Here is a 26,433-nt window from a genome sequence, read left to right on the forward strand (position 1 = left end):
TTTATCAGCGATGGAATATCCATTTGCAGCCATAAAAGTATGCGTGAACTTGTCTTTCCTATCCTTCCCAGCCATGTGATTAGTTTGTGGCCCTAAGGCTCCCGACAGATTCTATGAAAGGTTGAAAGAAAATAGCACTATGGGGCAGGCTTATTAAAACGAAGCCAGGAAGGTATGTGTGAACTTGTCTGTAGTCTAGTGACCTAAAGCTCCTGACAGGTTCCCTTTAAGGGCTTTTTGTAAATATAGTGTCCAAAAAGAAAACTGCTGAAAATGCTGAAAAAAACTCCAATGTAGGTCCAGGACCAAAAACATGTCTCAATAACAGGCTTGTGGATCCCTGGACTTGGACTATGAATACCATTTGTACAGAGGATCAGACCCGGATGCTCATCACTCATGGTAACCTTGTCGGTGCAGCCGCCTTACTGACGGAGCTCTAAGCTCAGGCTGGGAATAGGTAATGGAGGATCCTGGAGAAGTCGTAGCTGGAATGTCTGCACTGATCCATGCTGTTTACTGTGATTATGAGCCGCTCACTCACTACAGTCACAGCATTATATCCATTGACAGGATCGCTATATCCGAATGCCACCAAGCAGCATTCATTGGCTCTACTGATTGCAAGCGTTTAAGCCGCAGCAAATAGACACTACGCAGGAGCTAGCAGTCTAGACGTCTACTAAGCTGACGCTACAAGCCACGTGCAGTCATGATGTGACAATGAGCAGCAAGGAACAGAGTGGGTTAAATAAAGTGCAAACAGCAGTAAGCGGCAGCATGCAGCATGCAATACTTACCTGCAGTTGTTGGAACCTGTGGATTTATTTATCAGAGTTTGCAAAGAACTAAATTTACAAATTCAGATATTATTTTAGGAAATCAGCCAAATAGATTTTTGAAAATGGGCCGTTCACTTATACACATTGTTGGCCCACATATCATAGGATAAGTTCTTGGAGTCTTCACCATAAAGCCTCGTTCAGACGTACACAGTCCGAGTGCATACTGCTATACACGGACTGGCCGCGAGTCTCCTGACCCAGACTTGACAGCATCATATATGCCTATGAGGGTGTCAAGTTCAGTTTAGGAGACCAGCAGCCAGTCCGTATATCGTGGTCCGCACTCAGACTGTGTTTCAAAGATGTCTGAATGAAGCTTAAAGGGATATTCCCATCTCGAAAACCCTATCCCAATATGTAGTGGGTGTAATAACAATAATATTAGCAAATACCTCCAATTAAAAAATGTAGTATAGTTCTTCTGATTCGCTATGCCCCTTAACCCGTGTGCAGGGCATTGCAGCAGCTTAGGTATCCATGATTTCAACCACTCATATAGTAAGAGTTAGTTAATTGTTAGTGGTCGTAACCATGGATACCTAAGTTACTGCAATGCCCTCTGCACATGGAGTAAGCAACAGCGAATCAGAAGAACTGAATGACATTTCTAATTGGAGTTGTTTGCTAATATTATTATTTTACACCTACTACATATTGGGATAGAATCTTGGAGATGAGAATACTCTTTTAAAGAGTAACCGCTGTTTTATATATCTCATTAGAGAAATCCACGTCTTTCTCCTGAACTGATTCATTGTTATGGCTCCTGCAGATGGATTGCACTCAGACCAATATTATTCTATAAGGCCATGTACATGTCAGATCTTTTCCTCGAACCAATTTTGTCCAAGTAGAAAAAGCACAACATGCACAATTTGCATCCCATATTCAAATCTCACTTGGCCATGTAAATCAATGGGTCCGTCAGAAAAATCAGACAGCACTCAGATAACATACGAATGAAGTCCTATTTTCACAGACTGATAGAATGGAGAAGATGCAGACATTTTTTTCTTCCATTTTCTCCTCATTCGAGAAAATTGGATCACACTCGGATCAAAATTTGAGCAGAGTGTTATTAGCATAATCGGGCCAATTCTCTCGTATGAGAGAAAATACGGTGGTGTGACCCTAGCCTTAAATTCTCAATACATGCTTAAAATCTGTCTTCAGCAAACATAGACTTTCCCATTACTGAGATAGGAGATGACAGTTGGTGCTCATAAAGTTCCACTGAGAGCCGTAAGGCTATGTTCACACATCTTGTTTTTTTCAGTGTTTTTTGATGTTTTTTTTTATGCAAATTTCCAGCTGTGTTTTGCAGTACCAGCAAAGTCTATGAGATTCCAGAAATCTCATGTACACATCATGCTTTTGTTTAGTTCAGGATTTTGTGCTTTGCATGTTTTTTGCAGAATAGAGCATGTCACTTCTTTCAGTGTTTTTTCACCCATTGGAAGTAATGGGTGGTGAAAAAAAAACGCACCAAAAACGCAGGTGTCAAGTTTTCAGCGTTTTTTCCACATAAACCAAAATTAGATTTTTTTTTTTCACTGAACGTTATATACATGTATAACAGAGACAAAAGGACAGTGAAAAAAACGCACCAAAAAAAGGAAGAAAACAGCAACAAAAATCCTGAACAACCTCCTGGCAAGAGATCAGGTTTTGCTGCAGAAAATGAATGCAGAAAAACCATGATATGTGAACATAGCCCTACTGTCATTTCAGGAGCACTTGCAGCAGAATATCTGTGCCTGACTCCAGCTCATCCCTCATCCTCTCTCTACAGAATTTTAAAAGCAGCAACAACTACCATTTATTATCTCAGTAATGGGAAAATCTGTCTTCATGGAATACAGATCTTACCCCTAAATTGAGATTGAAAAATCAATCTGGGAGGAGAAGGAATCAAAGTTATCTGATAAGATATATTAGAAAGTTTCTTATTTTCATGTGTACTATTAATTTATGTAATAAAAAAAAATAAAACACTGGTTACGCTTTAAATCTGCTTGCTTCACAGTTTAGCTTCACTTATGTGGAATTCTAGTGGTTGTAAGATATATATTTTTTTAATTATTATTTCCTTCCGCTAGCTTGGTTTGGTGTATCCAGAAATATCAGTATCATGACTATTCTCATGTAAAGGTATAAAAGTATTTACATCCACTGAAATATATATACATATATATACATATAATAGGTTGAATAGGTGTAGTCACCACCCTAGTGCCCTACTAAATAAACTAAGGTCTGCTCCATCTGTAGGAACTAAGACCACGCCTGAGCAGTTGTTTGTAGATGTGGATTCTTTGCTCTGATAAATAAAACCACGAGCCTCGGATTATAGTGGTTTGTGGATTAAGTAAGTGCACTCAAATGAGTCTCATTAAACTTACATCGGTTATAGTGTTCAGAGCAGTATCTGCGCCAATGCTGAAATCTGAACCCGGCACATTGTTGGAGACAGTGGCAGGAACCATAACCATTGGGATACAGAATTCATCATATTTCCCTCGGGCAACAGTCAGTTCCATCAGTCCCAGGTAGGCCTGGGAGGCACAAGCACGGTGTAGGGAGGAAAAAGAAGACACAGTCGTTGTAGGTGGTGGGGTTAAAAACTTTAGCGGACCATGGGGAGAAGCCATTTCTACCACAGCACACAGATACACTTGGGAAGGAACCACTACACACAGTAAAATTAAACATTAAAGACAAAACATTTTAAAACATAACACTAAACAGAAATGGATACAATAAAACATGTTCAGAAATGGATACAATAAAACATGTTCAGAAATGGATACAATAAAACATGTTCGCTAACACACTAAATGACAAAACCTAGCAGTAAAAGGCTCTGATCACATCACATTTCTGGTCTACAAATGGAGACCAATATGGTGACCCAAGGACACAAGCTATGTGTACATCAAAAATGTGATGTGACATTAGTCTTTGGCTGCTAAAAATTAATATGATTTACTCACAAGTAAAGCATTTAATATAAATGCTCAAATTTGCACTCGTAGGCTATTTTATCATTAAAATGCAGGTTCACCTTTAAAGGACTTACACTAATACAGACCTGGGCAAAGTGCGGCCCACGGGCCACATCTGGACTTCTGGCTGTTCCTGTCCAGCCCGTGGACCGAGCTAACCAAAGGGCTTAAAACAGTGGCACAAGGGCCACACCAAGCAGGCGCTCTCCTCCATCGGGAATCCCGATTTCAGCACTATCTGCATCCTCAAAATAGCAGTGAATATAATGGTGGAGGAGGGAGCCGCCGGCTCCTTCTTCCACTGTTCAACATTTGTGACTGAGAAAGCAGAGACAATGATGTTACTGCATAGCATGTGCTGTGCGGAGCCTAGGTGCATACAGCAAAGGGAGCAAAGTGAGTATGTTCTTTTTTTAATGTGTGAATGTGACAAATGTGAGTATCATACCATTTGGGGAGCTGTGTGTGAGCTCATACCGTATATACAGGGGCTGTGTCTGGGCTCATAATGAATATAGGGTAGCTGTGTGTGGGCTCATACCATATATGGGGAAGCTGTGTGTGGGATCCTACTGTAAATAGGGGAGCTGTGTGTGGGCTCAATGTATTTAGGGGGCTATGAGGGCCATCATACTGTGTGGAAGGCAATGGTAGCCATCTTAATGTGTGTGGTGGGTGCTGTGGGGGATCATACCGTGCATAAGGGACCTGTAAAGACCATCATACCATGTGTGAGCGGCATTGAGGATCGTCATACCCGGTGTGAGGGGCTGTGAACACCATCATACCATGTGTGGGAGTTGTTAGGACCGTCACACCATGTGTGGGGGCTGTGAGCACCATCATACTGTGTGTAGGGGGCTGTGAGTACCATCATACCGCGTGTAGGGGGCTGTGAGTACCATCATACCGCGTGTAGGGGGCTGTGAGGACCGTCATACCATGTGTGAATAGCTGTGAGGACTGTCATACCATGTATGAATAGCTGTGAGGACCAATATACCATGTGTGGGGGCTGTGAGCACGGTCATACTCCGTGTAGGGGCCTGTGAGGATCATCATACCGTGTGTGGAGCACATTGAGGATCATCATACCGTGTGTGGGGCGCAGTGAGGATCATACCGGGTGTGGGGAGGGCTGTGAGGATATCACACTGTTTGGGGGGCTGTGTGGACATCATACTATGTGGGGGGAACTGTTGATTAAGGTACAAAGGCTGAATAACAGGAGAATATGATTCATAAACTTAATAAAAATAAATTATATGGTATTGATTCACTGCTACAGCATAGAATACAGGTTAACCCTATCATTACAAATATTAGCAGTAGCAGCGATTCATCATACTTAATTCTGCTCAATATTAAGTGATACAAATAATATTAATTCCAAATAATAATGATAATTAATATGTTACTATTAATGGTGTGAAGAATTAATTTCAGCCTATTGGTTTGGCCCTCGACAACAATCACAGTCTCTCAAAATTAATTGCTCACCCTTCTATTAATATATAAGGTGGACTGCTGTTATGTTACTCCTATAAACTTCAATGGTCAACTCTCCTTTTAATCTGCCTCAAAGCTGCAATTATTTCATTCTGAGAAACAGAATATCCTATAGACAGCCCACCTACAGACAGCTAATCCTATAGACAGCCCACCTACAGACAGCTAATCCTATAGACAGCCCACCTACAGACAGCTAATCCTGTAGACAGCCCACCTACAGACAGCTAATCCTATAGACAGCCCACCTACAGACAGCTAATCCTATAGACAGCCCACCTACAGACAGCTAATCCTGTAGACAGCCCACCTACAGACAGCTAATCCTATAGACAGCCCACCTACAGACAGCTAATCCTATAGACAGCCCACCTACAGACAGCTAATCCTGTAGACAGCCCACCTACAGACAGCTAATCCTATAGACAGCCCACCTACAGACAGCTAATCCTGTAGACAGCCCACTTACAGACAGCTAATCCAATAGACAGCCCACCTACAGGCTGCTCCTCCAATAGACAGCCCACCTACAGACAGCTAATCCTGTAGACAGCCCACTTACAGACAGCTCCTCCTACAGACATCTCCTCCTGCAGACAGCCCACCTACAGAGAGGAAATCCTATAGACAGTCCGCTTAAAGACCCTACAGACAGCTCCTCCTATAGGCAGCCCACCTACAAACAGCTCCTCTTATAGACAACATGAGTAAACAGTTCCTCCTGTAGTCAGCCCACCAACAGAAAGCTCCTCCTACAGACAGCCCACCTACAAGCAGCTCCTCCTATAGACAATCCATCTGCAAGCAGCTCCTCCTATAGACAGCCCACCTACAGACAGCTCCTCCTACAGACAGCTCCTCCTACAGACAGCCCACATACACAGCTCCACCTACATACAGCTCCTCCTATAGACAGCCCACCTACAGACAGCTCCTCCTACAGATAGCTCCTCCTACAGACAGCTCCTCCTACAGACAGCCCACCTACAGACAGCCCACCTACAGACAGCTCCACCTACATACAGCTCCTCCTAAAGACAGCCCACCTACAGAAAGCTCCACCTACAGACAGCTCCTCTTACAGACAGCTCCTCCTACAGACAGCCCACCTACAGAAAGCTCCACCTACAGAAAGCCCCTCCTACAGACAGCTCCTCCTATAGACAGCCCACCTACAGAAAGCTCCTCCTACAGACAGCCCACCTACAGAAAGCTCCTCCTACAGACAGCCCACCTACAGACAGCTCCTCCTACAGTCAGCTCCTCCTATAGACAGTCCATCTACAAGCAGCTCCTCCTATAGACAGCCCACCTACAGACAGCTCCTCCTACAGACAGCTCCTCCTACAGACAGCTCCTCCTACAGACAGTTCCTCCTATAGACAGTCCATCTACAAGCAGCTCCTCCTATAGACAGTCCATATACAAGCAGCTCCTCCTATAGACAGCCCACCTACAGACAGCTCCTCCTACAAACAGCTCCACCTACAGACAGCTCCTCCTACAGACAGTTCCTCCTATAGACAGTCCATCTACAAGCAGCTCCTCCTATAGACAGTCCATATACAAGCAGCTCCTCCTACAGACAGCTCCACCTACAGACAGCTCCACCTACAGACAGCCCAAATACAAGCAGCTCCTCCTATAGACAGCTCCTCCTATAGACAGTTCACCTACACAGCTCCTCCTATAGACAGCCCACCTACACAGTTCCTCCTATAGACAGTCCACCTACACAGCTCCTCCTATAGACAGCCCACCTACAGACAGCTCCTCCTATAGACAACCTGACTACACAGTTCCTCCTATAGTCAGCCCACCAACAGAAAGCTCCTTCTACAGACAGCCTACCTACACAGTCCCTCCTATAGACAGCTCCTCCTATAGACAGCTCACCTACAGACAGCTCCTCCTATAGACAGCCCACCTACAGAGAACTCCTTATCTATATATATAATTGTCATATCCCGTCTGTCTGTCTGTCTGTCTGTCTGTCTTTCTGTCTGTCTGTTCAGGAAATCCCGCGTCGCTCATTGGTCCAGCAGCGGCAAATCAGCGCCGCGGGATTTCTGAAAAAAGATGGCGGCAGTTAGCGGCTCATCTGCGAGACGGAGCTCAGCGACCAATCACTGATCACTGATCTTGCCACAAAAGTTAAACACTACTGTGCTGATTGGTCGCGGACGCTGCCCGCGACCAATCACCGATTTGGTCGCCAAATTTAAATATCGGCCGCGACCAATCACCGATCTTGGCTCCACATTTAAACACCGCTGTACTGATTGGTCGCGGACGCTATTTAAATGTGGCGCCAAAATCGATGATTGGTCGCGCCCAGCGTCGGCGACCAATCAGCACAGCGGTGTTTAAATGTGGAGCCAAGATCGGTGATTGGTCGCGGCCAATATTTAAATTTGGCGCCCAAATCGGTGATTGGTCGCGGGCAGCGCCAGCGACCAATCAGCGATTTTTAACACAAATGTCCGGACCTTAGTAACACCATGCGGATACTGTGGGGACATCAGCGGCTAGGGTGTCAAGGGAGGACCAGGGAGCGGCGCTGCGGGTCGGGATACTTCTGCTGCGAGCAGTCGCTGATCTCCCAGCTTCTCGCAGCAGAAGTAGCCGCACAGGCAGCGGCGCTCCCCGGTCCTCACTAATACGATTCCGCTCCCCGGTCCTCACCAATACGATTCGCTGATTGGTCGCGCTCTCCGCACGCGACCAATCACCGATTTGGGCGCCACATTTAAATAGCGGCCGCGACCAATCACCGATCTTGCCGCCACATTTAAACACTACTGTGATGATTGGTCGCGGACGCCAGCCGCGACCAATCAGCGAGCTTGGCGCCAAATTTAAACAACGCTCTGCTGATTGGTCGCGGACGCTAGATGATTCCAATCAGCAAGATTGGAGCCAAATTTAAACAACGCTCTGCTGATTGGTCGTGGACTCCAGCCGCGACCAATCAGCGAGATTGGCGCCAAATTTAAACAACGCTCTGCTGATTGGTCGAGGCCGCCGGCCGCGACCAATCAGCGATTTTGGCGCCAAATTTAAACCCCGCTCTGCTAATTGGTCGCGGATGCCGGCCGCGACTAATCAGCATTATTGGCGCAAAATTTAAACACCGCTCTGCTAATTGGTCGCGGTCGCCGTCCGCGACCAATCAGCAGTATTGGCGCAAAATTTAAACCCCGCTCTGCTGATTGGTCGCGGTTGCCGGCCGTGACCAATCAGCAGTATTGGCGCCAAATTTAAACCCCGCTCTGCTGATTGGTCGCGGTTGGCAACCGCAACTAATCAACATTATTGGCGCCAAATTTAATCCCCGCTCTGCTGATTGGTCGCGGTTGCCGGCCGTGACCAATCAGCAGTATTGGCGCCATATTTAAATCCCGCTCTGCTGATTGGTCGCGGTTGCCGGCCGACATCAATCAGAAGTATTGCCGCCAAATTTAAACACTGCTCTGCTGATTAGTCGCGGTCGCCGTCCGCGACCAATCAGCAGTATTGGCGCCAAATTTAAACCCCGCTCTGCTGATTGGTCGCGGTTGCCAGCCGCGACCAATCAGCGATTTTGGCGCCAAATTTAAACACCGCTCTGCTGATTGGTCGCGGCCGGCGATTGCGACCAATCAGCATTATTGGCGCCAAATTTAAACCCCGCTCTGCTGATTGGTCGCGACCACCGGCCGCCACCAATCAGCGATTTTGGTGCCAAATTTAAACCCCGCTCTGCTGATTGGTCGCGGTTGCCGGCCGCGACTAATCAGCATTGTTGGCGCCAAATTGCCGGCCACGACTAATCAGCATTATTGCCGCCAAATTTAAACACCGCTCTGCTGAATGGTCGGGGCCGTGACCAATCACCATTATTGCCGCAAAATTTAAACCCCGCTCCGCTGATTGGTCACGTTCGCTGGCCGCGACCAATCAGCATTATTGGCGCAAAATTTAAACACCGCTTTGCTGATTGGTCGCAGTTGCCGGCCGCGACCAATCAGCGATTTTGGCGCCAAATTTAAACACCGCTCTGCTGATTGCGCCCGGTCTGCCGCATACATATTCTAGAATACCCGATGCGTTAGAATCGGGCCACCATCTAGTATTATATAAAACCTCTATAGGTTGTCTATAGGAGAGATTGTCTATAGGAAAGGTTCTCTCTCTTATAGAAAACTTCTCTCTCTTGATAACTCTCCTCCTAGTATTCTGCTGACAGTAGGATCCAAGGAACTTTAACAAAAAATATAGACATTTAAAAAAGAATTGTTATTTATGTCATTCTCATGTATATATTAATGTAGATCCTTTTTAAGGTAACCAGTTGAATAAATAGCCTTATTTATTAGGCATATGTTTAAAATAGTAATGAAGCAGGAAATGCAAACTATGAGGAAGGAAGAAAGAAAGAAATGAATAATTCATGAGTAGATAGACATGTACCTCGAACCCCCCGATAACAAGCAGAGCATTGATGCTATGAGCACGTATCTGGTCAGCAATTTGATCAAAATATTTTGCAGGTAAAGTTCTGAAATGTGAAAAGAAATGTTGAATTACTGCACTATCTGCAAACCCTCCCAGCAATGCTTCTAAAGAAAATATCATCTTATAATTATATCTCATATAACAGATATGAAAAACAAAATGACATAGTGAAAATTACCTTTTGGTGCCCAGGAGAGATCCCCCTTGGCCGGTCCAGCCGCCAACATCTCCCCACTTTATTTCTTTAATCTTAAAAATAAACAAACAAATAAATTAAACTGAATTGCATAACCCTGCACAAAACCAACTCTCAATTGGACAAGGAAATATTGTCATCTGAACGCCTGAATTTTATTATGAGTGATCATCCTCTCAAATACTTTACCTGTCCTTTGGCAAATCCTTCAAAGCCATCATTAACAGCGAACATCTTGTGACCTTCAGTGATCCCCACCCTCACGGCGGATCTGACGGCTCCATTCATTCCAGCCGCAGGAGCTCCGACGTTTAAGACGGCCACATTGCAGTTACTCTGGTAAGAAAAACGGAAACGGATATAAAACCTACGGCAAGAAAAGCCGACTGAAAAGCAAAAAGCAAAATAACACCGCACAGTCACAGCTTCGCGCAAACGTGATCTCCCTAAAATCCAATAGTAAATCTCATAAAGTGTTTCTATAGCTTATAATATTGTTCAAAAACTGCAACTCTACTAAAGCAGGAAGTAAAAAAGGTCACTAATTAGGAATTGCCACATAATATTATATATATTATTATTATTATTATTATTAATGGGATCATCCAGGATTTTACACAACTAGCAAACCAGCAGGCAATGCGATAAAACATTTAAAAAAAGACCTGTTAAATCCAGCATTGCCGATGACAGATCAGAAATGCATGGCACCACTGCAGCTAATCACCCACCTCAGAAATGATGCTTGCATTAAAGGCACGATTGGCTGCAGCATTCAAGCGGATGACCTTAATGTCATCGCTGCAGGACAAGTGATCAATGACTGGCAGTGGAGTGGATGGGAGGTCGTTCACCATATCCCCACCCCTGGGTGTGATCTGGGGTTTAAATAGACGGCCTGTTGAGGTATTCAGTGTTCAGTAAGTGTGGAGTTTATAAACTCTGAGCAGGTGGATCCCTGCTAATACAAGAACTGTGTTTTGCGTGACACAGCCCGAAGGGCCGTGTTTACTTTGATGGACTCCGTGTTGGTTTATGCCACATAATAATAAACCAACCAGGAATTTAAAGAGACAGTGTTCCCATGTCTACTTCCATTTACCGCTGAGTGAGCCGTTCTACCACAAGGGGTATTCCCATCTCCAATATCCTATCCCAATATGTATTAGGTGTAATAATAATAATAATATTAGCAAATACCTCCAATTAGAAATTTAGTACAGTTTTTCTGATTTTCAATGTCTCTTTCCTCATGTGCAGGCATTGCAGGACCTAAGGTATCCATGGTTATGACCACTAGCAACTAGCTAGCTGTCACTATATCAGTGGTCGTAACCATGGATACCTAAGGTTCTGTAATGCCCTGCACATGAGGAAAGAGACATAGCGAATCAGAAAAACTATTCTACATTTCTAATTGGAGGTATTTGCTAATATCGACACCTACTACATATTGGGATAGGATCTTGGAGATGGGAATACCCCTATAAATCTATATGTTATAAAGCTGGCCATACACATGATAGCGGTCACCCAGGAGTCAGCTATTTTTCCCAGCTCCCATATACACATGATCACTCAGCTTGGCAAAATGTTCATGAGTATTCAATGAGGAGAGACGAGAAAGCCGCTGCCAGACATCTTTGGAGTTAGCTTAATTCTCCAGAAAATAAAAGAACCGGGTACTGAAATTGTAACGGCCCAATTCTTCACTCTCTGGACATCATCTGCCGGGGACAAGTCAGGAGGTCCCCACGCACTTCAGATGATCTGCTGGTCTCACCAAAATCATTGGGTTTGGATGACTTTCATGTAATGCATATGGGTCCTTAAGTACTATAGTACGTTTTGGTTATTACTATCATAGTATAAGGATATAAATTTGTTAGTTTTTCTGTGAAGATAAAAAGAACATAAAAAAGAAGAATTGGCAAAGAGTCAGTAGTTAATAGTAGCAGGGACGTAGCAGGTACAAGTATACGGTAGTACGCGCATGCTGTGGAAACGCGTGCAAGCTAAACACAGGTAAATCGCATGCAGTATTAAAGCACATTATCGAGAAATATTGGCCAGTCTGAAGCAGGAGGCATATAAATTACGTACACTACACTGGTTGTCCTGTCAGGAAGAAGAGAAAATCATGACATTACGTTAACAGGTTAGTAATCGATCAGTATATCATACAACACCTACGTGGTTAATGAATACTAACCCAAAGAACTGTACTCACTTGTATTGGAAAAATAAAAAGGCTGAAATTGAAATAAAATGAAATTCTGGTCTCACACCGCTATCAGGTCTCCAGATCAGCCCCACAGGTTGTGGTTACATATACCTGCAGAGAGGAAAGGATCTGGCACATGCTCCCCCCCTCTTCCCATATACCACCCCTGCTGAAATAAACTGGTGACTCCCCTGAGGAAAAGTATATGGAAGTTTGTTAGAATCTAACCATGCTCCCTCCTTAGAAAAAGAGTGTATCTTCCATTCTTCACATAAGTGCACGAAAGTCAACTGGAGTACATTTAATTAAAAAATAGTTTAGGATGACTAAACCAATAAAAAGTCATAATGGATGAGTATGGTGAAATTATCAATGCATCTTATATAAATGTAAGTAAGTGATGCTGCAGGTAACTACAGTCAAAGCAGCATAAGTAACTACGTGAAAGGTAACAACAGTAGAAGCAGTAGTAGTAACTCTGCTGCAGGTAACAACACTAGAAGCAGCAGTAGTCACTATTTTTGTTTCATCTGTCCACAGAACATTTTCCCAGAAGGATTGTGGTTTGTCAAGGTACTCTATGGCAAAGATTAGAAGATGGGTGTATCTTCCAATCTTCACATAAGTGCACGTGCAAGTGCAAGTGCAAATGTAAGTAAGTGATGCTGCAGGTAACGACAGTAGAAACAGCAGTAGTAACTATGCTGCAGTTAACAGTAGAAGCATCAGCAGTAACTATGCGGCAGGTAACAACAGTAGAAGCAGCAATGTGAACATAGTACAGTAAAAAGTTTGCCAAAAAAAGAATTTCGGTGAAGGCCAATACATGAACTATAAAAATCATCCCTTTTTGAAGATGCTGGCAGAGTTTTTGCTATTTTTCTTAAGTTTCTGCTTAGGAACCTCAAGTCTTTGACCGTTGCCTCGGGTCACTAAATTTGCCATCTGCTGCCACTGTCTACACTTTTGCTTTCCTTGTGAATGTAGCATAGTGATATAGAAAAGTAATTTACCTTTGGAAGTTCAGATATATTCTTCTTATGGGAGAGCAGTTTGTATGTGTTCAAGTTGTTCTCGAAACTCCTAAAAATATTAATAGGAACAGTGTGATATATTCAAATTTTACATGAGTGTAAAGAATAAAAGACAAAAAAGGTAAAACGTATGCACTAATATTGTCTGTAAATCCTGTCCAAACCACCAGAACCATTGGATTTATGCAAAAACTAAGTAAACCGCCTGTGTTTTGGGAAAGGTTTACCGTAAGAACATCTAAACAGCCATTGGTATCTATGGATAGACGTCATTTTTGACTAGACAACAGTGTCCACCATTAGGAACATGTTGAGGTAAACCTAAATATTACCATATCTTTAACAACACAATGCTGTGGTGATGGGCAGGCTCGGACTGGCCCACAGGGGAACTGGTGAATCCCCCGGTGGTCCCCTGTGCAGGAGTGTACACTTCATTCACTATGTACAGACAAAGGCAGAATCTCACCATTAATTTAACAGAATGCTAAATTTATGAATGAGGGTTATCCAGCTGAACATTGGGCCCCCAAAATCAATGTTACAGGTGAGCCCTGGGCAACCCAGTCCGACACTGGTGATGAGACATGATTGCATGTGATGTTGTGACACCATTATCCTATCACACAGCGAGACATTATCTAAGAAGCTCTGCTGGGCGCAACAATGCAGAAAGTTCACACTGCGATGGCGTCATAGGCTGGACATGCTGGCCTTCAGTTGAGGCTATGCCATAGAGAAGTAGCCTTCTCTTCCATGCAGCTTCTACTTACAGTTACTGCCAGTATAGTGGGACAGCAGGAAAAGCCACCTGGGCATGAGTAGAAATGCCAGCATATCAGTTATGCACGGGCGCCATTTAAATGTGCTCCATGGTGATCTGTTATGTACAACATTCTCATCATACACTGTGTTCCAAATTATTATGCAAATAATATTTTCTCAGATTTTCCCAAATTACCTACATGAATTGCAGTCATTGTTATTTTCCAGTCAAATAACTATTAGAGTACAATTGAAAGGTTTTTGTACAAACTGCCTATGATAACAGTATATTTTTAAAAAAATAAAAAACTCAAACTGCACTCAAAATGCATGTTCCAAATTATTATGCACAGCAGAGTTTTCAACCTTTTCATTTTAATAAAGAACAAAAAAATGGTCATTTTTGAAATTATAAGCATTAGCAGGTTATTACAAACTGAAATCAAACAGTTTTCAACTCAAAACTTTATTCTAGGTGATGTAACATTTGCACATAGGACCCCTTGTTCGAAAGGAGCTTCTGAACTCTCTCGTCCATTGAATTTGTCAGGTTTTGGATGGTTTCTGCTTCAATTGTTTTGCATGAGGACAGAATACCCTCCCAGAGCTGTTGCTCAGATGTGAACTGCCTCCCGCCATCATAGACACTCCTTTTGATGATGCTCCAGAGGTTCTCAAAGGGGTTGAGGTCAGGGGAGCATGAGTGCCACACCATAAGTTTGTCCCCTTTTATGCCCATAGCAGCCAGAGATGCAGATGTGTTATGTGCAGCATGAGACGGGGTATTATCATGCATGAAAATGATCTTGCTGCGGAATGCACGGTTCTTCTTCTTGAACCATGGCAGGAAGTGCTGTTTGAGAAACTCAACATACATTATGGAGTTCATCTTTACCCCTTCAGGGATCCTAAAAGGGCCGACAATCTCTCTCCCCATGATTCCAGCCCAAAACATTACTCCACCTCCTCCTTGTTAGCGCAGTAGCCGTGTTTGCATGGGGTGTCCATCAACCAGCCATCCTCCACTCCATCCATCTGGACCATCGAGATCATTTCATGCATGATAATGCCCGGTCTCATGCTGCACATAACACATCTGCATCTCTGGCTGCTATGGGCATAAAAGGGGACAAACTTATGGTGTGGCACCCATGCTCGCCTGACCTCAACCCCATTGAGAACCTCTGGAGCATCATCAAAAGGAGTGTCTATGATGGCGGGAGGCAGTCCACATCTAAGCAACAGCTCTGGGAGAGTATTCTATCCTCATGCAAAACAATTGAAGCAGAAACCATCCAAAACCTGACAAATTCAATGGACGAGAGAGTTCAGAAGCTCCTTTCGAACAAGTGGTCCTATGTGCAAATGTAACATCACCTAGAATAAAGTTTTGAGTTGAAAACTGTTTGATTTCAGTTTGTAATAACCTGCTAATGCTTATAATTTCAAAAATGACCATTTTTTTGTTCTTTATTAAAATGAAAAGGTTGAAAACTCTGCTGTGCATAATAATTTGGAACATGCATTTTGAGTGCAGTTTGAGTTTTTTTTTTTTTTTAAATATACTGTTATCATAGGCAGTTTGTATAAAAACCTTTCAATTGTACTCTAATAGTTATTTGACTGGACAATTACAATGACTGCAATTCATATAGGTAATTTGGGAAAATCTGAGAAAATATTATTTGCATAATAATTTGGAACACAGTGTATATACACTAAATTTTCCACCACAGATGCTCAACAACGGTACGAACGGCTGCAACTCAGATAATTACAAATAACTTCTAGATACAGGCCAAAAAAAAGAGAGTATTATAGACAAACAATAACCTTATTATATTAAAAGAGTACTATACAAACAAATTAATACCACATATGTTAAAAGCATGGAACTGCTATAAAATGAGGGGACATATTGAATAAATACACCACAGTTTGACAAAACGTGCGCTGGGGTGGCGGGGACGCCACTTCTACCTCTACCACCTATACATTTAAGTGCCACATTACACTTTCATAGTTTTGCAGTTGGGCAGCCTACTCATTTAGCAAGAAAGCGGTTTTCTTCCCATATAGATATTTAGGCATTCAGTGTCCTCTATATGTCTATAATTTGGCTAGCATTAGACAGGTAGGTTTATTTATTCAATAAATGTCGAGACGTCGCTGCGCAGGGAGCCTACTAATCACAGACGCCCAGGATGCCTGCCAAGGAAGTTCGCACCTACAGTGTTCCAACATCAACTCCGGATCAGGGTCCTGCAAACCCTTTTGCTCAGATCCAATAATCAGCATTAACTGTTTCAACAAGTTGGGCTACAGTCGTGCTTCTTTGGGATCTAAGCAACTGGTCTTTGCTCCCTACACACATCGATGAGCTTCTAGTGCCAATGACGCTGTTGCTAGAGAACATGTTGTCCTTTCTTGGAGCACTTTTGGTAGGTACTAACCACCACACACCCAGAACATCCCTCAAGTACTTAAATTTTGGAGATATGCTGACTCCATGTCTAACCATCAATATTTTGCTGTGGTCAATGTTGTTCACACCCTTACATTTGACCATTTTTCCAGATTCCAAAATATTAAATTCAGGAATTATTTACTTGCAGCCTGATATTTCCTTCCCCTGACGGGTTCCATTGTCCTGAGATAATCAATGGTATTCGCTTCATCTATCAGTGGTTTTATCTTATAGCTGGTCGGTGTACGTGCAGATTTTGTAACAACACGGTTTCTATTATTTTTAATGAGGATGATTTATCTATCACTTGAAAAATAACAATTGGAAAACAATGATTGGGGGTCCCAACCCCTAGACCCTCTATCAATAAACCTGATCTGTCTAACTAACGTCTTAGGAAATCCAATACTTTGTATTTCTCTTTCATTTAAGAAACTGCATAAAACTGCGGTATAACATGTACCTTCCGCGCAGCCGTACAGCATCTTCAAATCTCCTTTCATCCATCGCCTTCTGGACTTCTTGAGTCTTAAGACAAAAAAATACTGATGTCAATTCTTTCAGTGTTTTTGCAGCTTTTTTTTAACCCATTAATATGAATGGGAAAAAAAGGCACGCAAAATCGCGTGAAGAAAGGCATCTTTCCCATTTTTGCTGCTAATACTCTGGTTTTTGCTGCAGAAATTTTTTCTGCAAATACTCAATGTGTGCACATGGCCTTAAGGTCTGACATCAGGGTCTCTAGAAGTGCCACTGTCATAAGGATTGTCGAGGTTGCAAGCGTGATCAGTTTCTATGCCTGGCATTAGATGTTCTCATTGCATTACCTAACTTTATCAGTGTACGTTTTTGGTACTTTGATGTCTCTATCACACTAGATCAGGAATCAGCAACCCGCGGCACTCCAGCAGTTGGGAAACTACAACTCTCATCATGCCACAGAATGTTGAAGGTTACTCCCTCTGGATAATCAGACTCCAGTATATACTGTATACACCAGTGTGTCACATCATTGATTTGCACCATGGTCCAAAAAACGTCACGTCTGGTCAGCGCTCCCTATTCTGACTGCAGTACACACGGCATACAGTAGCATTTACATGGTAGGATGTCTGCCTGCCAAGTCCTGCAACTCCACACTGATTGTTTCCTATAGCTTTAGCTAATACCCAGCTTTAATATGGCTCAAGCACTCACCATCTGTACACACTCCATGAGAGGTAGGCGCACGGCTTGGTTTCCACATAAAGATACCACGCAGGCAGGCGTCTCAGGAGTGGCTTCCAGCAAGGCCAAGACGCACTCCACTCCCATCCTACTGGCCTGTATACAGGGGAATATCCAGAAGAGTTAACATCGTACACACAGATTTCTGTTGGTATCAACCAGCAGGATGACATAACCCATTAAGCTGAGAATAGTATGTAATCAAGACAAGGTAAAACTTACAGGATATTCTCATCTTTCAGACAAAAACAGTCACTAAAGCTGTTACATTACAACATATTCATGTTAGTAAATACTATAAGTAACATATATAACAGAAGATTTTCTTAAACCTCTGCATCTGTCGTTCCTCTGTTATTGATCTTGGAAATGTATGAATAAATTGGCTTTTCAACAGGATGTATCCCTGTACAGTCTGAAAAGTGTGACACGGTGTAGAGCACGTGAGCTATCGACAAAGAGGAAATTCTAACCGGTAATGAATTTATCCATCCATTTCCGGGAGGAATAACAGAATAAGACCGAATTCACACATCCGACTTTCACACTCCAAGTATAGACAGTGATGTCCGATCTCCTGATCCGAACTCAACAGCCTCATATAAGAGTTCTCAGTACTCGGTCCGAACTTGGACTGCGACAGATGAATGTTCTAAGAGAGGAGGCTACTTAATGGCTAGGAGAGCAGACGAGTCCTTGTTATAGACCTTGGACATCATTTGTAGCTTTTTTTCAGGCAGTAGTAACAAGAAAACATACATCATCCGGCAGCATATATATAGTCATGGCCGAAAGTGTTGGCACCCTTGAAATTGTTCTAGGAAAAGAAGCACTTCTTCCAGAAAATTATTCCAATATGCAATTGCAATAATTTTAGTTTTGTTATACACATCTATTTCCTTTGTGTGTATTGGAACAACACAAACAAAACAGTAATAAAGGCAAATTGGACATCATTTCACACAAAACTCCAAAAATGGGTTAGACAAAATTGCTGGCACATTTCCGAAACTGTGGGTAAACAACTCGGTTTCAAGCATGTGATGCTCGCTCAAACTCAACTGTGGCAAGTAATAAGTGTGGGCAACATGAAAATTGACTTAATCTTTGCATTGTGTCTGTGTGTGCCACACTAAGCATGGAGAACAGAAAGAGGAGAAGAGAACCGTCTGAGGACTTGAGATCCAAAATTGTTTAACAACATCAACAATCTCAAGATTACAAATCCATCTCCAGAGATCTTGATGTTCTTTTGTCCATGGTGCGCAAGATAATCAAGAAGTTTACAACCCATTTCACTGTAGCTAATCTCCCTGGAAGTGGGCAGCATAGGAAAATTGATGAAAGGTTGCAACGCAGGATAGTCCGGATGGTAGATAAGCAGCCCCAATCAAGTTCCAAAGAAATTCAAGCTGTCCTGCAGGCTCAGGGTGCATCAGTGTCAGTGCAAACGATCCGTCAACATTTGAATGAAATGAAACGCTACAGCAGAAGACCCATGAGGACCCCACTGCAGACACAGACTAGACTGCAGTTTGCCAAAATATATGCAAGCCAAAATCCTTCTGGGAAAGCATCCTGTGGACAGATGAGACCAAGATAGAGCATTTGGGTAAAGCACATTATTTTACTGTTTACTGAAAACGGAAAGAGGCCTACAAAGAAAAGAACACAGTACCTACAGTCAAATATGGTGAGGTTCAAAGATGTTTTGGGGTTGTTTTGCTGCCTCTGGCAGTGCCTTTGTTGTGTGCAAGACATCATGAAATCTGAAGATTACCAAAGGATTTTAGTTCGCAATGTAGTGCCCAGTGTCAGAAAGCTGGGTTTGCATCCTAGGTCATGGCTCTTCCAGCAGGACAATGACCCCAACATACTTCAAGAAGCACCTAGAAATGGATGAAAACAAAGCGCTGGAGATTTCTGAAGTGGCCAGCAATGAGTCCTGATCTAAATCCCATTGAACACCTGTGGAGAGATCTTAAAATTGCTGTTGGGAGAAGGCACCTTCAAATATGAGAGACCTGGAGCAATTTTCAAAAGAAGAGTGCTCCAAAATTCTGTTGAGAGGTGTAAGAAGCTTGTCGATGGTTATAGGAAGCGATTGATTGCAGTTATTTATTCCAAAGGGCGTGCAGCCAAATATTAAGTTGAGGGCGCTAACATTTTTGTACAGACCATTTCGGAGGTTTTCTGAGAAATTAAGTCCAATTTGCCTTTTTTTCTCTGTTTTTTCTTGTGTTATTCCAGTACACTCAAAGGAAATAAACATGTGTATAAGAAAACGTGTAATTGCAATAATTTTCTGAGAGAAATACTACATTTTCTGGAACACTTTTAAGGGTGCCAACACTTTCGGCCATGACTGTATATTAGAGATGAGATATGAAATTTACAGGATCCCGGCCCAGCAGCCATGTCAGTATTCTGTGGCTGCCGGCTAGACCAGCTGAGAAGCTCCTCCAGCCAACATCCCTTGCTCCTGTCTTTATTAGTTGGCCTGACGTGACGTCGTGTGTGCTGGACCTCCAATCCAGAAGAGGCGACGGAAATTCAGGCAGTTAGGGGGCAGTTTGCAAGGCTTCTGTCTGACAGTCGCAGATTAATAACAAGCGCTGCACCAGGGTCTTGAGAATCATTTCACTCATTTCTAATATAGATACAGAAATATTGATATAAACTGACCACAGCAAAAGATAATAAAATATAGGGAAAACCTACTAGAATTCTGTCAAAGGCCGAAGGGGTTCCACCTCTCTGCACATGGCCCAGGATAGTCACTCTTGTATCAAACCCAAGGCGTTTCACAACGAGCTGAAAAACAGTGAGATCATCACTTTCCATTAGTTTTTAGAATCACATCACGTCAGATATATACAGTACAGACCAAAAGTTTGGACACATATTCTCATTTAAAGATTTTTCTGTATTTTCCTGACTATGAAAATTGTACATTCACATTGAAGGCATCAAAACTATTAATTAACACATGTGGAATTATATACTTAACAAAAAAGTGTGAAACAACTGAAAATATGTCTTATATTCTAGGCTCTTCAAAGTAGCCACCTTTTGCTTTGATGACTGCTTTGCACACTCTTGGCATTCTCTTGATGAGCTTCAAGAGGTAGTCACCGGAAATGGTCTTCCAACAATCTTGAAGGAGTTCCCAGAGATGCTTAGCACTTGTTGGCCCTTTTGCCTTCACTCTGCGGTCCAGCTCACCCCAAACCATCTCGATTGGGTTCAGATCTGGTGACTGTGGAGGCCAGGTCATCTGGCGTAGCACCCCATCACTCTCCTTCTTGGTCAAATAGCCCTTACACAGCCTGGAGGTGTGTTTGGGGTCATTGTCCTGTTGAAAAATAAATGATGGTCCAACTAAACGCAAACCGGATGGAATAGTCACCGGAAATGGTTTTCACTTCGCAGGTGTGCCCTGTCAGGTTTAATAAGTGGGGTTTCTTGCCTTATAAATGGGGTTAGGACCATCAGTTGTGTTGTGCAGAAGTCAGGTGGATACACAGCTGATAGTCCTACTGAATAGACTGTTAGAATTCGTATTATGGCAAGAAAAAAGCAGCTAAGTAAAGAAAAAAGAGTGGCCATCATTACTTTAAAAAATGAAGGTCAGTCAGTCCGAAAAATTGGGAAAACTTTGAAAGTGTCCCCAAGAGAAGTAGCAAAAACCATCAAGCGCTACAAAGAAACTGGCTCACATGAGGACCGCCCCAGGAAAGGGAGACCAAGAGTCACCTCTGCTTCTGAGGATAAGTTTATCTGAGTCACCAGCATCAGAAATGTCAGGTTAACAGCAGCTCAGATTAGAGACCAGGTCAATGCCACACAGAGTTCTAGCAGCAGACACATCTCTTCAACAACTGTTAAGAGGAGACTGTGCAGCAGGCCTTCATGGTAAAATAGCTGCTAGGAAACCACTGCTAAGGACAGGCAACAAGCAGAAGAGACTTGTTTGGGCTAAAGAACACAAGGAATGGACATTAGACCAGTGGAAATCTGTGCTTTCGTCTGATGAGTCCAAATTTGAGATCTTTGGTTCCAACCACCGTGTCTTTGTGCGACGCAGAAAAGGGGAATGGATGGACTTTACATGCCTGGTTCCCAACGTGAAGCATGGAGGAGGAGGTGTGATGGTGTAGGGGTGCTTTGCTGGTGACACTGTTGGGGATTTATTCAAAATTGAAGGCATACTGAACCAGCATGACTACCACAGCATCTTGCAGTGGCATGCTATTCCATCCGGTTTGCGTTTAGTTGGACCATCATTTATTTTTCAACAGGACAATGACCCCAAACACACCTCCAGGCTGTGTAAGGGCTATTTGACCAAGAAGGAGAGTGATGGGGTGCTACGCCAGATGACCTGGCCTCCACAGTCACCAGATCTGAACCCAATCGAGATGGTTTGGGGTGAGCTGGACCGCAGAGTGAAGGCAAAAGGGCCAACAAGTGCTAAGCATCTCTGGGAACTCCTTCAAGATTGTTGGAAGACCATTTCCGGTGACTACCTCTTGAAGGTCATCAAGAGAATGCCAAGAGTGTGCAAAGCAGTCATCAAAGCAAAAGGTGGCTACTTTGAAGAACCTAGAATACAAGACATATTTTCAGTTGCTTCACACTTTTTTGTTAAGTATATAATTCCACATGTGTTAATTCATAGTTTTGATGCCTTCAGTGTGAATATACAATTTTCATAGTCATGAAAATACAGAAAAATCTTTAAATGAGAATATGTGTCCAAACTTTTGGTCTGTACTGTATATATATTTATATATATATATATATATATATATATATATATATATATATATATATACACATATATAGTATAGTACATACAGTTATCCCTCAACTGGTGATGTGAGGTTTCCTATACCCCAGTGTTTAGAAATCTCTTATTTTTACAGAAAATGCAAAGATCACGTTTGTTTTAATCGTTTTTCTTATTGGCGATTGATTACACATGAGTATAACAAATTTTTGACACCCACAAATGGATGGAAGCTAGTGAGACACGTATCCTCATACCAGCATTTTTCAATGAATGGCAGCCGAACAAAAATTCCCTGTGGTGTGGCAAACCCCACCTGACCAGTTGAGGGTTATATAAGAAGCACAGTGGCAAACCGCACTAATTCTAATGAAGGGTTGAGGATTAAACATAATTTTCCTGGGTGGTGGCCGCCAGATGGTGTGACATGATAAGCTCGTCCTAACTTACTAATGTAATTTCCTAGACAGAAGTATTGTATACTGTAGTTTCCTGGATGAAAACTTTTACCAATGTCTTTCTAGCTAACATGGCTAATCCGGACAGAGCCACAGATCGGTGAGAAATGAAAGTTTTTAGTAAAGGAGTTCACGCTATACAGCTACAATTCTGAACTGCATCATTCTAATAGGATTATGTATCGCGTCTCGTCTGCTGCGTCAAAGCTGGTATAATCTAAAGGAACAACATTCACAACCTCAGCCCCTTACTGAATTAGACAATATAGTATTAAGAGATCATATGAAGAATTGAATGATTCTGGACTAATGTTCTAGTGAAGGTAGGATACATCTATATTCACGGTTTAGAGAAAACCTGGCTATACACATTCGATTATTATCCACCAAATCCGCTGATTTTGATAGATCCAGCTGACAAGATGTCGGGGGGATAAAATGTGAGGAAGTTAAGCTGCAATTTCACTGAAAGAAAATCGTGAGCGACTGTTCTTAATAACGTTTGATTCACGGTTATCACGTAGTATAAATAAGTAGCCGATCACCCGAAGAAGATCACCCGAAGAACGAATTGTGTGAAATGATCTTTTGTATAGCACAGCTCGCACTGCCGAGAACCCTGGCAGTGTAGTTCAATCTGCCTGTGTAAGCAGTCTATTAAACGACCGTCGATCAGTTTACTGATCAGAGGTTGCTTAGTGCCACCGCTTGGTCCAGGTAAAGGGATCCCTACTCCGCTCTCCACATGGAGATTACATTCAAGCTCAGCTAAGCCAAGTGTACAGTACATGTGTATCAGAGTCGGGAAAAAATGCTGTTCATCCAACAGCTATCTAATGTGTATGGCAAGCCCAAGGCTATGTTTGCAGCCAAGGTCAAAAATCTCATCAGATTTGGCAGGACTGTAACCAATCTTTTCATCTTAGAGACAGAACACAGCATACCCCACTGTAGCTCGAAGAACACACATACCCCACCTGTCTCAACTGACAGAAGACCAGTATAGTAAATACACATACCTCCATAAGCCATGGAGAAGTGATGACAGGAGAAATAATAAATCTTCTCTTTGGCTAACTAAGCACAAAAATTTTTTAATCTCCAGCATACATCCGTAAGCCGAGGAGAAGTGATGACAGAAGAGAATATAAATCTTCTCTTTGGCTGACTAAGGATTTTTTATCTCCAGCCTTAGTCTTTAGTCAGTCAAGGAGATTTTTTTATTTCTTCTCCTGTCACACACTTCTCTGACAGCAGCAGTATGTATGCTTGCGATACAGCTCCTCTGTCATAGAGACACAGGTCTCAGGAGCTGTGCTTCTTCAGACTGCAGTCCATCCTGACATGTGACTAAAACTAGAACATTTGAATTACATGACAGGGGCCATTTTATTACATTCTTAGAGAACATTTTTAATAACATTAGTAGTCCAACAATGGATTATCAATACAATGAGAACATTATAAAGGATGCTTATATTTCTGAGTGGAGATCTATTTGCAAGAATGAGTTTCAGATAACATACATAAAAAGGGGAAATGAAACTTTAGTAGTAGTTACAGTTAATAAAGTTACTGCTCACAGGATGGACATAAATCCGCAAGATGAGCACTAGGAGACAGGATGTCCTGCCTACTAATGCACAGACATGGGCAGTTCCCGCACAGACCCCAGCTGGTTTTACAACATCTGAAAACTCAGGACACTCTAAAACTTACGTCTTTAATAATTTCTGAAGTGATTGGTTTGTTGTGACTATCGATGGCTCCTTCGGAGACAATAATGATATTCAGTCTTTTCCTTCTTGCACGGTTCTAAAGTAAAGAAAATTTACTTGTATTACCAAGATATAGGAAAAATGTGAGTTTTATACGGTACTAGAGTTTGCGTCACTCTACCCTCCTACCACATGTATGAGATGCCTATAGATTTTACAGCATTTTTTTTTCACTATAAATAGATTCGCAGAAATACAATTTATAGTCTATGTAAACTTCAAAAATCATCTATAATGAAAAATGGAACAATTCGTTTTCATTAAAAATATCTAAAAGTGTTATGTGTCCACAGCTCCTATTCAGACTAATATGCCACTATGGTTACTAACTATAAAAAAAATACCTGTTACCTCCTTCTTTACTGAAAGGAAGAAAGACATAATAGTAGGACAGATTAGTCTCCATCATGCTCTGATCCCTAAGACCTCACCTTGCTGCCCTCCAGCTCTAGTCCTCAGTGCCTTGTGATCTACTCCGCCATGCACTGTCCTACTCAAACATGTGTGCTGCCCCGTGGCTTCTTAAAAGGCCAGTGTGCATTAAGGTCCCTGTCCAATGTCCAATACGTAAAGTTTTCTTAAGGATCCTCTCCCCACTTTCCAACACATGAACAATAAGCTTTATCTAGTCCAGAATTCTGCTAAGTTATTCATTCCTGTTACAGTAACACTTGCTGGTTAGTCTTCTGACATCGTCCTCCTGCACCAGCCATCTACTGAATTCTTCATGCTCTCAATGATGCAAAGGGGGATGTTCTCCAGCACCAAACCAAAGTAGTTAACACTTAGCCTTTAATGACATAAGATAAAAAAATTGGGAGAATGTGCACATATTAAAAAATAAAACCATTAATGCTCTTGCGTTCCAGGTAGAAAAACTCATAATCATAACGATTATGGGTTTTTCTACCCAAAACGCGGAAGCATTATGGGTTTTCTTTTTTAATATGTGCACATTCTATAATTTTTTTATCTTATATGATTAAAGTGTAATTTTAACTACTTTCATTTGGTGCTGGAGAAGTCACGTAGAACCACACCAGTGACAGGAGCAGGCCCTTTTTTCTATTTTGTATCTCTCGGATTTCAGGTCACTGTGTCCCACAGGATTGGGAGGAGATAATCATGGCTGTTCCCTCTTTGCTCGCTAGTTCAATTAGACTGCATAATTGTCTTCCAAGTGATGCAGACTGGTACACTGCAGAGGGCTGATGCAATCCGTAATCAGCAGGAATTCCACAAATTAGCATACAACTAGGGGCATCGGACAGTCACACATGAAACAATGGCTCATGTTCCTTGACTTACTGAACAAAGGAATAGTATGTCTGGCATAATTAAGAATAGTTCACCACCACACAAGTGGCCAGATTTTCCTCATTGACGCTGAGTTGTCACACTTATCTCTAACACAGGAGTGGTGAGCGGAATTGACAGTTTTTCTATTTTTTTTTAACTCTGCAGGCCACACCACATCTTGCCTAATGTAGATAGTGAATTTTGCCTGCTCTGACCAGTGCTTTAGCTTGCTGTAGTACCGTGTATTGGACTCGTCTTTTCATTTATACATCAGTCATGGCCAGCAGATCCTGCTCTGCAGAAGGTGACATTGCATCAAAGTACATATCTCCATAAC

The 26,433-nt window shown here is 42.4% G+C and overlaps 1 protein-coding gene across 5 annotated transcripts in view; it reads right to left on the bottom strand.

Moving 5' to 3' along the window:
• Positions 1-26,433, bottom strand: part of PFKP (phosphofructokinase, platelet) — a 115,200-nt gene that overhangs the window by 23,591 nt on the left and 65,176 nt on the right. For 3 of the 5 annotated variants that reach the window (XM_073677646.1, XM_073677644.1, XM_073677642.1), the window contains exons 8-16: positions 24,739-24,834; positions 20,491-20,583; positions 17,740-17,865; positions 17,006-17,070; positions 13,290-13,359; positions 10,242-10,388; positions 10,035-10,105; positions 9,812-9,899; positions 3,248-3,400 (exon numbers count right to left, since the gene is read on the bottom strand). In XM_073677646.1, coding sequence (XP_073533747.1) covers positions 3,248-3,400; positions 9,812-9,899; positions 10,035-10,105; positions 10,242-10,388; positions 13,290-13,359; positions 17,006-17,070; positions 17,740-17,865; positions 20,491-20,583; positions 24,739-24,834 — 909 coding nt within the window. The remainder of the gene's footprint in view (positions 1-3,247; positions 3,401-9,811; positions 9,900-10,034; positions 10,106-10,241; positions 10,389-13,289; positions 13,360-17,005; positions 17,071-17,739; positions 17,866-20,490; positions 20,584-24,738; positions 24,835-26,433) is intronic. The other 2 variants (XM_073677645.1, XM_073677643.1) reach the window with 1 other exon arrangement.

Source organism: Phyllobates terribilis, unplaced genomic scaffold (assembly GCF_046119375.1).
Source record: "Phyllobates terribilis strain yellow unplaced genomic scaffold, ASM4611937v1 Scaffold_4__5_contigs__length_816908805, whole genome shotgun sequence".
Taxonomy (NCBI): domain Eukaryota; kingdom Metazoa; phylum Chordata; class Amphibia; order Anura; family Dendrobatidae; genus Phyllobates; species Phyllobates terribilis.